Source organism: Hippopotamus amphibius, chromosome 6, assembly GCF_030028045.1.
Source record: "Hippopotamus amphibius kiboko isolate mHipAmp2 chromosome 6, mHipAmp2.hap2, whole genome shotgun sequence".
In the NCBI taxonomy this organism is placed as follows: Eukaryota; Metazoa; Chordata; class Mammalia; order Artiodactyla; family Hippopotamidae; genus Hippopotamus; species Hippopotamus amphibius.
This window is the reverse complement of record NC_080191.1, coordinates 35,224,574-35,238,931: the sequence shown is the minus strand read 5'-3', so window position 1 is coordinate 35,238,931 and position 14,358 is coordinate 35,224,574. Positions and strand designations below refer to the sequence as shown.

Below are 14,358 nucleotides of genomic sequence, written 5' to 3'. Positions count from 1 at the left end.
ACCATAGTGCATTCTCTCATAATTGTCAGGAATTTGAAAATATATTTCTTTAAAATTCATTATATATGAAATATACAAAATATATAAAAATATATTGATAACATCAATTTTCTCAGCTGTATGTTACCTAAAAGCGGTTTGCCTAAAGAATGTCCTACAAAGAAAATTATTAGTATACCCGTTTGAGAAACTGATTAAAATTTTAATTAACAATGAGGCAGATCTTTATTTTAAAGTCACATTATTTTCTCTCTCCTTTCCTCTATAAAAGACTAGCTATTAGAGAAAAGTTTGAAGACTTTTAAGAAAGGTATTATTAGAAGGTTTAGGTTTGAGCTTTAATAGGTCAAATGCCATCTGTTTCTAAAATTTGTAACATTTTATTATTAACAACTTTAGAAGAAGGAGGCTGTCTATTTCGGTGGTGAGGACAGATTTCTGTCCATCTGTGCCCGTACCGCAGCATGTCACTTGTGCTTTAGATCTGCATAGCTCTGAGCCAGTGCTGATGCCATGGCAAGGTCAAGAGGTGGAGAAGCCTGCCAGCACATTCTGTCTCTAACGTGAGGACAACCCAGGCTGGAGCTTCAAGCCCCGCCCTGAGGCAGTCATTCTGTTGGGCCTTGGAGCTGGGCCTTCCCGCACTATGATTCTAGAGGAAAATGTTAACTGTAAATGTTTTAAAATATCAGACAAAGAACTAAATGTATGGTGTGTCTCTGATTAGTGTCAGTTTCCTTATTAGGGTGGCTTGTCGCTTCGTCTCTCAGCATTTAAAAATGTGTCGAGTTCTATGGTGATTTGTCTTTTTTCTTGTTTTTTTCAGGTCCTTAGTAATTATATTGGGGTTAGGAGGAAGCAGAATCCATGTGAAATTCTATTTTACTGCAAAATAGGTTGAGAAGCAGAATGCAGGCGGTTAAGACTAAAGACTGAAACGTTGCGTGTTGATATTAAATACCCTGTTCCTTTTTTGAGAAATCTCAGTATCTGGAATCTCTAAATGTGTGCTATTTTTTTTTCTTTTTCCAAAAAGTGCCTATCAGATTGTTGTGGAGGAATTGCACCCTCACCGAACCAAGAGAGAAGCCGGAGCCATGGAATGCTACCAGGTTCCTGTCACATACCAAAATGCCATGAGCGGGGGTGCACCATACTACTTCGCTGCCGAACTACCCCCAGGGAATCTTCCTGAACCTGCCCCGTTCACAGTGGGCGATAACAGGACCTATCAGGGGTTTTGGAACCCCCCATTGGCTCCCCGCAAAGGATATAACATCTATTTCCAAGCAATGAGCAGTGTGGAGAAGGTGAGCTTCCTCCAAGATTTTGCTTTTTCACTGCCCTGAGGAAAAGCTGCAGTTGAATTTTATAAATACTAAGTAACATTTGTCAGGGGAAGAAAAAAGAAAAAAAGAAAAAATCAGCGTGTAGGGGGTGTTGTTTCTGTTGCCAGCAGCGTGCTCGGTTTGGGGCCTAGTGTAGAGCTGGGGCTCCATGCCAGTTATATCGCACAGGATTCCTGTTTCCTAGTAACTACTGTCTCCCTGAGTCCTCTTCAGGGAAGCCCACGGGAGCAGTTGTGAGTAAAATGATTCGAAAAGGAGGTGTGCTGCTGCCAGGACGGCAGCCCCAGTAAATTTGGGGCATTGTTCTGTCTTCTTTGCCTAGTAGTGGCACACCTCAGAAGATTAAATTTACTGCAGGATAAACAGAATGCGTGTTCCACAGCAGGCTAATAAACCCTTATAAACTTTTCAGGGGGTACCAGCCAAATAGTAAATAACTAGGAACAATCCTCTGATTACAAAGTAATAGGGCGCCTGTGGTATATCTGACAGAACCTAAACGGAAGGCAGCCTGGCGATGGCGGGATGCTGTGCGGTTAGAGAAGTCTGTTTTCCGTTTCCCTGACTGCCCCTCCTTTTCCCATTTTGGACACAGTTGTTTTTGAACACTGCCACAGATCTCAAATGAATATTGAAGAGGGAAACACAACAGGAAGTTAGAAACTACCAGCGGGTCCATATGTAGGGAAATAACCTGGCCTTTCATGTCTCATGCTGTTCTCTTGAAAGATTTTCTTCCCTGAAACATATTTTATTCATTTATTGATTGATTGATTGATTGATTGCAGGGGGGTATAGAAAAAAATGTTAAGAATATAAGCCTTCTACAACTTAAAATTCAATAGAAGAATGACTTTTGTATTGCTGGGTTTGGGTAATTGAGTCCCTGAGGTGGGTACCTGGGAGATGATGTGAAATATGTGCTATCCAATCGCAACAGTCCTATTATATCTTGGAATAGTTTCCTTTCAAGACATAATAATCCATTTGCATTTCTGTAAGGGGCCATGAGAACTTCTGAATGAAAGCTTTATCTTTGTGCCTACATGTATGATTGGCTTATAGTATATGGAAAGAAAAATGCCACAGCATCCTCTAAGATGTACTTCAAGGCCAGAGGCTGTTCATGGTTAAAAATGCTCTTCTCATCTTCTAGTTTATTTTTACATAAGTAGGAAATGCCTGCCCACTTCCCTCCCACACATCATTCCATACCACTGCCATGATGGGGCTGCTCAAAAAAGAGACAACCATAGAAGCTTTATTCCATTCTGCATAAAAAGTAGCATAGTTCTGTGTTTCGGTATTCATCTTTAGAGAGGTGAGAGATTCCAAATTAACTTTTGTTACCTGGTGTGTGGTATGAGAGAAGTGTTAATGAGTGTCTGTTACTTATAAAGAATTTTCTCTGGCACTCCTTAAAAGCTTTGATGTGAATTTTCTCCTCTAATTGTTAATATTTCTACATGTGGTTTAATCAAAGTACGGAGTAGAAGAATATATTTCACAGTTATCTTGGAAAAAAGTTTTACAATTGCCTTGGCTCCTACCAGCAGAGGCTGGTAATCCTGAAAGAGTTAACAGCAATTGCTTTTAGGAAATCAAATCCCTTTGAGCCTTTATGGGAATGTGAAACAATCTCTTGGAGCTCACTAGGAAAGCTTCAGGTCACAATTAAGTAATAGAAGTGCAGATTTTCATTTTTAATTACTAATTTCCCCTCAATGCTTTATTTTGTTTCATTTAAAAATAATAAATGCTTAAGAGAAAAGTATATAAAGTCTTGGTTTGTCAATCTATGGAACTACCCAAGATGGACACCTTGAAAACAAATAGCCTCTGTTTTGTTCTCTGTCTTTAACATCTTTTCCAACCTCTTATGTATTCAAAGATACAAACTGAATGAACTAAGTCCTGAAGGAATGAGGTGCAGACCTAGCACTGTGTTCTACACCCTGGTACCACCCCACAACATTTAAAAACATAGGAAAAAGAAAAGATTTTTCAAATTCTGAAATGTCCTTTCCCTTTTCTAGATCTACTTTTTTGATCCCATCTGTCTAGCAAGAGGAGGAAATTAATCCCACCAAGAAATATTTAATCCCTAACAACTAAATTAAAAAAGAAAAAAGAACAGATAAAATATACTGCAACTGTGATGCAAGTTTTTGATGATCTTTTTTTCATCATTTAGCTCCTTAGTTATACTCGGATCCAGGTGAAAGTATATAATGTTCAGCTTTGATCTGAGTCTACAGCTATGAGGTGAAAATGAAATTCATATATGGGTCTGATTTGTATTAGCTTTTGCAAATACATTTTTCTTTCTGATCATTCAAAAAGTACAATAAATGCAAATAGAATGCTGTACTGCTTGTCCCAGTCTAGATAGTGTATTTCATTACAAGGTAAACCTAAATTTTTAGAAAATACTAAATTTTTTTTAAGTTATTTTAGATTTTTAAAAAATCTCTGTGAAAACATATATAAAAAATGGTGTCTTTAATATTGTGATTCTGTTCTTTATAAACATATTTTATAACCCCAGATTGATCTTCATACTAGTTGTAGTTTATGAAATAGGAAGCATTATCTGATAGTAACTGACGATTTTCTTTCATTTTCTTTTTTTTTTAACTCCATCAGGAAACTAAAACCCAGTGTGTAAGAATTGCTACCAAAGGTAAGAGGTTTGCTTTCTTTTTTTTTCCAAATTCTATTTGCCAACTTTCTAAAATGAAAGAGCTTTGTTCCCTGCTTCAGGGCTAATTAAATGTGGCACTTCTATTACAGAGTATTTGTAGTAGGGCCCAGTTAAACTGCCAGCCAAGTTCTCTCACTCACTTGGGTGTCTTTAACATGTAATGCGGTGCTACTTTCCATCCTCTAGTACTTGACTGGAGGAATCTTGGTATGAGAATAGGAAGGATTTAGAAAACTTTCGAAGGGCTTGTTTCTGCCATTTAGTATCCGAAAGGTCTTGTGCTGCTGATCAGCCAACATATTAGGAAAAGCTCAGCAATATCAGCTCAAACTAGAAAATTCCTTATTTAAAAACCTCTGTTACTTTCTGTGGTAGACAATCAAACACAAAAAGACTGAGCTAGTCTAGGCATATGCAAGGGTATGGATGGAGACGGGTCCATATTGGTAGTCCAGTTTGATTGAAGATGCTTTACTTTTTTTTATTTAAAAAAAATATTTAATTCAACTGATGCCGAGAAATTAGATCTGGGAACAGCCAGGGCTGTTCCTCCTGGTGTTGCATAGTATAGTTTAGTTGCCTTGTTTCTTTAAGAGAAAATGTTTTCATCTTTAAATGAATGTTTAGAGTTCAGAGTAGGAGAAAGGCTCCTGTATTCACAATGTTTATAATCCTTCATTTAAGAGTTATTTGACTGTGCCAACAGGAGAGAGAGAGCTACTTGGTGTATGTATTCTAGCAAGAGAAATGAGGAAAAAGCTGTCCGCATGCAGACGTGGGGCTCTGCAGAGGACTGGTGCTCTAGGTGGTTTGCTGCCAGAATTAGTATTAGGCACCCATTCATGAGCACTAGTTGATTCATTTGGAGTAAAAATGAATGGCCATATTCTGTTTGTGCTGGCATCTTCCCTTTCATCATTTTTCTCCATCTAATCATCAATCTGCTCAATTAAGCATTTGTTTTATACTCTTGATTTGTAAAGGCAATAACGAAAGACTGTTCCCTTGACTCATGAGGGGTAATAAAAAAGCTTCACAGAAGAGAAAATATATACACTTTTTCAATTCAAATACTAAGATTCCTCCTGATATTTTAAACAACAAAGCAATCCTAAATGAAGGAGAAGAGAAAGTATATACAGATGCATATAGTGTATAGGCATTTATTTTATTTTAAAAACTTGGCATATGGATCAAGAGTTAAAGTTGAAATTTTTAGAAGATAATAGCAGAAGGTATTTAGAGCCTATGCTTTTCCAGATTTAAAATAGAACCAGAAATATAAAATGGTCTCACATCAGCCTGCAAGAAGTTTTTTAGATGTATAAAGGATTCTAAAATTTAAAATTTCCTTATTCGGTTATTTAATTATTCACATTTACATGAGCTTAAGTGTCATTTTGTCCCTCGCTCGATACAACTAAAATTATGATAACAAACATCATATTTCGACTGCAGAAGAGTTGAGATTAGGGAAAACAGATTTACTATGTGGCATAGAATATTTGTCAGAAACTCAGAGGTAGTAAGATAGGGTCCATTTGTGGTAGTTTCTTCTTTGCCTAATAATCTAGCCCTGCTGTACTCCTGGGTCTCAGGTTGACAGTGTGGTTTATTGAGTGAAAGAAATCTGGCCTCAGACTATCTGGATTCAAACCCTGACTTTGCCCCTTCTTACTATTCTGTAAAGTCGAGCAAAATATTTAACTTCTCATTCTAAAAATAAGAATGATTAAGTACCTATCCCTTACTATTATTGTGAAGATTAAAGTAGTTTATATATCCAAAATGCCCAAATTGTACGTAGTATAACTATCAGTTAAGAGTTAACTGCTATTTTATCATCACCATAATTATTATAATCATTTTGTACCTTGCTTCAGAAGGACATAATCTGTGTTATGTAGTAATTAAAGAAATAAAAGTAAAAACAAAACTAAGGTTTCATGATAGAGATTTTTAGGGGAAAAAGTAAGGGTTTTTGTTTTTATTTTTGTCTTGGGGTGTTTTTGTTTTTTTTTTTTTTAGATGCCTCTATCCAGATCTAATGTAATGCCTTCTCTGGGCACTTAGTATTTTTCTATATAGATAAAAACACACTATTAAGGTAAAATTAAGTTATTGCCTTATGTTTTAAACTAACAAAAGCATACAAGTATGGTCAGCTTTGTTATAAAAATTTTCAGTATGAAAATTAAAACGTTTCTGGCAGGGCATTTTGAAGATACACTTATTAAATGACATAACCATATTGACTAGGAAGGGATGAAGGACCCTTCAAGGCAAGGAATGATTCAATATTTCACAGGTGTCTAGTATACATAGGCAAAAACCTATTAAACTATATACTTAAAATGTGTGCACTGTACTGACTTAGGGCACTGGAAATTCTTGTGGGAAATGTGAATGAGTTTAAAAGCCAAGAACAAGTAGCCTACACACTAGAATAGCATGATCATTTTGGAAATATTTTGACTTGTGAAAGTTATTCTAAAAAATTTCCAATATAATGGATTATTCATTTCCTGCCTCCTTGGAAGTCACACCTAATGGTAGCCAACACATAAAGAGAATACAGACGTTGACTTGAGTGGTAAAGAAAACATATGAATAATCAACGTCATAATGTCTAAAATAAATAGTGATGTGAGTATATATTATGAGACAAAAGAAGCATTCTGGGAGTTAGGTTCTTTGCAGTTGGGATCATTGGTCCTGCTCTCTGACTCACGTTTAGGTTAAGAAGTCATTGAGAAGATACGCGTCAGGAATGGAGTGGAAGGGTTTATCTAAATTATACTGGAAATCATGAAAGTCATACCGTTTATAAAATAGCACATCCAAAATCAGAATTGTAAACATACGAAAAGGAATTTAGTCCTCTGTTATCTTTGGAAAAGCACAAAGGAGAATAAGTCTCAGGAAAGGGGCAAGTCTCAAGAAAAATAATAAATCTCAAGAAAAAGGGGCAACCTTGGAAAGTCACTTGTCCAGTGAAGAGCATTGTGCAACTTGCATGCTCAACATGTGTAAGCACAAGACTCTCTGACCACTGAAAGAACACTGTTTTAGACTGATATCAGGTTTGCTTTCTGGCTTTTTACATATAATTTATAACAATGCTCTAAATTGGTGTACACACACAAAATTGTTTGTAAATTAGCAGCTAAGAATCTTGTGCCATGGTGCCGTAAAGAATGTATAGCATGAAACTTTATTTTTTTCTCAAGGAAATTATTCAGTGAGTGATATTTTAATGGTTAGATTTAAATATGAAAATATTATATGAATTATAATAGAAATTACTCAATGAATTTTCAAAAGTACTTCTCAGGAAATATGCTTTGTCTATATTAAACTAACAAGAGATGCATTTCAATTGAATTTTTATTTTTATCTTGGTCAATTATGTCTAGCATATTATGTCATTTAAAATGTTCTCAATATATAAATAGTCATTAATGGAACCACATGCTCATTTACATAAAATTATAAGCAAGCAAGCATTAATAAGTAATCAAGATATCAAATAATTCCCTGGAATAAAACTAAGAAATAAGACCAATAGGATATGAAACTGAAAGCATTATAATCTGTTTATAGAAGTAGTTTACATTTTGAAACTATTTTGATGGTGTCCAATTTCCCCTCTTAAGAATTTCTGTATTTTTAGAAGAAAACTGGTAACTTAAAATTTTAATTTTGATGGAGGTTTCTGTGTTGGTAAAATCTGTCTATTTCCAATAAAAGCTATCAAGTTTAATAGAACAGAAAAGTGTAATATGAGTAAATTTATTTGAACGTAGCATTGATGGTGAAAAGAGGATTTTTTTCCTGAGTTAATGAAATACGGCTACTTTTCATTTGTGAAAAACACTTAAGTTTTCAAGTCAGGAATGGATTTTATTCCAAATCTCCATTTGTAAATAGTTTTCTTTGGCAAACTGCTCTTTGTCTAACCATTAACCATTCTTTGACTTCTTCCAATTTCATTTGGATATCAATATGAAAGCCATGTATTTAGCATTTATTTAGTGCCTGTTATACACCAAACAATGTTTTACACCCTGCAGGTAGAGCAGTAAATAAATACAAACAAAGCCCTAACTTCCATGAACTTAAATTCCAGTAGAAGGAGGCAGACCAGGCACAAATACATATGTGATATGTCAGATGGTGATAAATTCTTTGCAGAGAAATAAAGCAGTTAGTGAGGATAGGGAATGTGGGGACGTGTGTCTAGGGTATTGCTATTTTGTGTACAGTTATCAGAGAAAGACACAGTGGTATGGTGAAGGAATTAAGGGAGGGACCCATGTTGGGGAGGAGCTTTCAAGGTAGAGGGAACACAGGCAAGACCTTGAGGAGAAAGTACCCTCGCTGCTCAGGAAATGTGGTCTCAGACACAGGGTATGAATCAGATTGGTCTTAGTAAGCGATTTTCAAATTTAAGCTTGAGTCAGAATTACCTGGAGGGCTTGTTAAAGCAGATTGTTGAGCCTCAGCTCCAGAGTTTCTGAATCAGTAGGTCTGGAGAGGGGCCCAAGAATGTGCATTTCTCACCGGTTTGCTGCTGAGGCTGATGCTGTTCCTCAGGTGACCACACTTTGATAATCACTGGTCTTCTAAGAAGATTTTTTCTTCCTGACTTTTGAAAGGAGAGATAGCAAAGATAGCCCCCAACCTATCGATCTTATTTGGAGCATTATTTTGTAATTTAGAAAGTTGAGAGCCAAATTGGCTAAAAAGAGAACATCAAAGAAAACAAATAAACCAACTCAGAGCCCTAACAACCCCGAACTGAGATCCTCACTGCTGGAATTCCTTAACTCCAGATTTTTATGTGAAAAAAATAAATGTCCTTATTATCAAAATCACTACTGGTGGGTAATCTTAGTTGCAGCAGGTAATGTCCGAACTGACATTTGATTTTTATTTCCCCTTAGGAATAATAATGAGAAATAGTAGCTTGGTTCCAAGATGAGGTGTAAAGGACCAATTATTTCATGAAACGATTGGTAGATATCACTTAAAGTCCATATAACTTAATCATTGACATTTAAAAGTAGAGAATCTCCTGTTAGTCTAGAATATCAGAAACCCATTTGCTGCCTTGGCATAGGTACTTTGGTATTTATCCTCACTGGGTCCCTGAAAGAGCTGGAAAGGAGGAACCCACATGGTCCTAGAAGCCATGGAAAGAAGAGAATTTCAAACACTAAAGCATGCATGTGTCCATTCACCCATTCATTTAATATCAGCTTGTTTATTCTGTTGATAAACCCAAAATTGACCTATGATTGTGAAAGGTGTTGGTTTAACTCTTGTATATTCCCATCCTGGAAATGGTCTAAATCAGATCATTATTAGTTCAGAATATTACTTATATTAAACAGTGATGATATAGGTCTTTGCCAGCCCCTCAAAATATCTTGACTTCACTGCTAGCATGCGTTTTTAACATGCATTCCAACATTAAGAAAAAATCACTTGTCACAAAAGAGTAGGTGTGCATGGAAGATTTTATCCAATATATATGATAAAACATTACAAACACTGGTAATATTTTATTTACTTTATTATTTCTTCCTTCCTTTCCTATCTGTTCCCTAATTGCTGGATAAAGAGCAATTTCTTAAAAGCATTTGCTTTATAGTTTTAATTTTGTCTTACGCTGCTTTTGTCAAATTTTTCGTTGGTGCCCTTTTCTCTGAGTGTGCAGATGGATAAAAGTGCGTTTTTAAGTGATCAGGCATTCAAAAATAACAAGTATGAGAAGAAAAAGAACACTTAGCCTGTCAAGAAGTTACAGTAATACCATGGAAGTTCCAGTTGGTTGTACCATGTGTGTAGAATCTTTTTGACTGAATTCATTCCCACCATATTTATCACACATGAACTTGAGTACATCTCAACAATCTCGGTTTTTAAATTGCAGTCTTGTGCTGTATCCTTTACAACTACAGTGAAAGGGGATTTGAAAGTAGGGGTGAGGTCTGAAGAAAAAAATATATTTAATTGGGTTTCAGGTTCTAAAATCCTAACCTTAATTTCTTAAATTATACGAGGATGCTTTATAGTTTGCCAGCTACATGTTGAAGGAAATGGTAAAGCATCAGGAAGAAATTTTAGGATCCATTTATATCGCTTTTTATGCTGCTGGAAATTAAGGTCATGTGATACTTTAGTCTGGCTATTAAGAAATTGTGAGTAGGGGTGGGGCCTTTCTTGGTACCAAGGATAGAATTAGCATTGTGGAAGCTGCCAGCTCTTCTGAAAAATTGTAATCAGTGAGAATAACTTTGTTGTTCTTCCTCTGAATGCCTAAGTACTTTTGCTGGTACTCACTCTGCTTTCTCTTGCAAGGGAAAAAAACCTGCATCATTCTTCTTGCCTATTGTATCTATGTGCTCATTTTCAAAAATTAATCTGATTTGGGGTTTCATTTTTCTTCACCTCAGAAGGGAGGGAATTGCAGGAAATCAGTAATAGACTACAGCCTGAGGAAAATGAAAGTATATCTAACTGAAACCAAGCAGGGAATAAGTACAATTTTAATAAAGCTTAAATCAGTGGTCATGGCTTGGAACTAACCTCTGTTAGGCAGCAGTATTTCCTGGTGCTCTGTCAAAGGGCTTATCATTGTAAATTCTTTTTTTTTTTTTAATATAGAGAAATTTATCAGAAATTAACAGCTAGTAGATTTTTTCAACCTATTTGCAAAACTAAAATATTCCTTTATTTATGAAAAACTAGAGTAGAATAAAAGTGTAATATTTCTACAGTGAAGTCAAAGGCTAGTGATTCTCCAAGTTATCTATTATTCAGAAATTTCTTAGGATGAAGAACTGTCTAGATGGACAGTAAGGTTTATGAGAGTAGGAATGCCATCTGCTTATATTTGTGAAGTCCATGCCTATGTAATATAAATACAATCTCTTTGGAATGAGTGAATGTTGTTGTCCACAATTATTTCACTCTTCAATGCCTTGAAGATATATGTCATCTTTTTTTTTTTTACTACATCTTTATTTTATTGACTTTAAAAACAATTTGAAGTGTTTGTTTTCTTTTTAATCTTCTACAGAAAAAGAACAAAAATTAATGAATAAGAAGTTTGCCCTCTTGGTATTCCAGTCAGTTTTTGCTTTCTTTCCATCTAAACTATACTACACTCTTAGAATGGAAAAAAAAAGTAGAAAGAAAAATTTTGCTTGAGTTATTCATTTTATTTTTTCTTATATTAATTTTCACCTTTTTTCTTTGTGAGGAGAATAGGTTTAAAAAGTAAGGGCTAGAAAAAATAGAATAAAAATTGTGTATGTAATGTAAGTATGTATACTATGTAAGTATTCTACTAAAGTAATGGGGAGTTTTCAAAAACAAAAGTTACTGATGGGAAATTTCTGGCTAGTGATGATTTTTAATCTGTTTTGAGAAGCCAATTGAACTTTATTTATTTACTTATTATTATATTTATTTCTTATTTTATTATAATTTTTTGCAATTGTATATTAAGGAAATATTACTAGTTTATTTTGCAGACATTTTAGGACTTTCAAGAGCATTTACTCTATTTTTGTAATAAACTATTTTTAAATTTGAAAATAATGCTTACATACACACACATGTTATATACAGAATATTAACATGAGCCAAGGAATGCGGGTGGCCTCAGGAAGCTAGAAAAGGCAAAGAAATGATTTTACCCTTTGAGCCTCCAGAAGGAACACAGGCCTGCCAAACCTTAATTTCAGTGCCCTAAGATTCATTTAGGATTTCTGACATCTAGAATCATAGATAATAAAATTGTGTTGTTTTAACCCATGAATGCATGGCAATTTGTTATAGCATAAAAAGTAACTAATAAAGATTTTGGTACCTGGAAGTGCGATCCTGCTGGAACAAATACCTAAAAATATGGACATGACTTTGGAATTGGGCAGTGGGCAGAGGCTTGGAAGAATTTTGAGGAGCAAGACAGAAAAAGCTTGAATTGCCTTTAACAGGCTGTCAGTAGAAATGCGAATGTTGAAGTGTCTACTTACAAGGGTTCAGAAGAAAACGAGGAACATATTACTGGAAACTGGAAGAAAAGGGATCCTTTTTATGTGGCAGAAATTTAACTGAATTGTATCCTGCAGTTTTGTGGGAAGCAAAATTTGTAAACGAGGAATTTGGATATGTAGGTGAGGAGATTTCCAAGCACTATTGAAGGTCCAACCTTTCTACACACTCACACACACACACACATTTATCAGTTGATATTATTATCTTTATATAGTGGCAGTACAGATTCCCTATTTAATCCTTTCATTTTGAACAAGGCAAATGCTAAATGATAGAAAACTTAAATTATTTTTATTCTTAGCAATTAAAAACAGGTCCTTAGAATGAATCCCCACATCAGAAGTATTACATTAGCTTTATTGCAGTATTATGGTAACATGAGCTCTGCCTCTCTTTTTTTCTGTATTTATCTGATTGCAGGAATAAAAGATTAAAATCCAGTTTGGCCTCAGTGAAATACATTTGCAGAGTGTTATAGAGCATTGGTTTATGATTATTGCTCCATAATAGACAAAGTATTCTTTATCCCCTATCAGTTTAGTGTCTGAAATTATGCATTCTATTCAGTTTTTAATGAAATGTGGATTACTTTAAAGATTATCTCTCTGATTTAATAAATGACATTAGAGTAGAAAGTTAATTGGATCTTTCTTGAATGAGCAGTGACCACTATGTGTGATTGATAAGGGGAAAAGATAATGAATGACATTTTTTAATTTGTTTTATGTGTTTAAAACTTTTAGATTAGTAAAGTGGGTATTTTTGTGATCGGTTTTCTCAAGTCAATCATGTAGCACCTTATTACCTTTGTAAAAATCATGGTAAAATTCTAATTTCTTTTAAAAATAAAAATTTCTCAGATTTTGTGAAACATATAAAAAATGCCATATACTTGAGCACATATAGTTTAGTGTGTTTTCATTTTAGAGACAGAAAGTGAGTTTTATCACCCAAACATCAAAATAGTTCTAGATTCGATACCTGCTGTTTTTTACACGAATTTTGACTGAACTTTGAAATTTGGAATCTTCTTCACTTCTTACATTGTGTATTCTTTATTCCAAAAGCTCCTGCTGACTTTACTGGCAAAGAGACGACCATTTCCGTGTCCTTGTTTTAGGAAATGCAGAAATTCGCGTTTGTAAATATGGTGGAGGTGACAAAGTGATTGTCACCACATGTTGTATATCCCTGGTGGTAGCAGAAGGAAGTTTACAGTTTAAGTATCACTGGCCGTTCATGAAATATACAAATTGTCCTTTTAAACCGGTGCTGCTTTCCCTGATAGGTGTTTGTGTGTGCAGGTGTGCCTTCCAGATTGTAAAGTTAAAAAGACGGTGTTTCCATTGCTGGCTGTTGCTGTTATTTACAACACCTTTTCCTCTGTGCCTGTTAAAGTCCCAGTCTTTGCCTTTGAGGAAACCATCAATTCTTGTATACCTCCTGCTTTCTTGGTCTTTTTGCTGCTATTCTTTCCCAGGTGAAAATCCAACTGGGCTATGCCTTTGAGGTAGAGTTTAACTCTACTAGTAAAACTTACCTCTTCTCTCCTTGATAACCATCCTCTCAGTTCTGACTCCTTTATAAAAAGCTGCTTTGTATTGGCCAAGTATTCTTCTGACATATTCAGCCAGTAAGGGAGATAGTTTGAAGTAAATGTGATTCATTGGTGGTGATCTAACAGTGCACTGAAGAGAAGAGCAAATAAGAAAATTTTTGGAGAAATAAGGAAGAAAGAAAACTAAAGGTCCTAAGAAGTCTGTAGCTAAGACCTCACCTCACACAGTTCAGCTTTTCTCTAGGCTTCCTATCACATCAATTTTCAGAAGTGCTCATGGTAACAACTATTTTTGTTGGTCTGTGATTTTTTAAAGTTTAAGTTTCACATCATCATTGTGGACGATAGTCATCCCTTGACTACATCTTTGTCCATTGCTTAATTCCCTACACCTACCTGTTCCACCAGCTGCTAAACACTGGGAATTTGGTCTTCCGTCTACAACGTATTTATTGTGTGCTTACTCTCTGTCAGGCACTAAGCCAGACATTGAGTTTCAAAGAAGACAGTTGTGGGATGGAGAGGAGGACACCTGTATGCAGTTACTATGCAAAGCAGGTTTGGGGTAAAAATAGTCATCGGCCACATCTGTCTTAAATCATGAGCTATCCTCTTCTTCTTGGAAGTTCCTCAACTCTGCCAAGATCTGTTCTTGGAAATCGGATGCTTCTCTTTTC

The 14,358-nt window shown here is 35.2% G+C and overlaps 1 protein-coding gene across 2 annotated transcripts in view; it reads left to right on the top strand.

Annotated features, from left to right (window-relative positions):
• Nucleotides 1-14,358, top strand: part of PTPRK (protein tyrosine phosphatase receptor type K) — a 535,150-nt gene that overhangs the window by 431,051 nt on the left and 89,741 nt on the right. For both annotated transcript variants that reach the window (XM_057738295.1, XM_057738294.1), the window contains exons 12-13: nucleotides 1,037-1,310; nucleotides 3,996-4,032. In XM_057738295.1, the coding sequence (XP_057594278.1) occupies nucleotides 1,037-1,310; nucleotides 3,996-4,032 (311 nt within the window). The remainder of the gene's footprint in view (nucleotides 1-1,036; nucleotides 1,311-3,995; nucleotides 4,033-14,358) is intronic.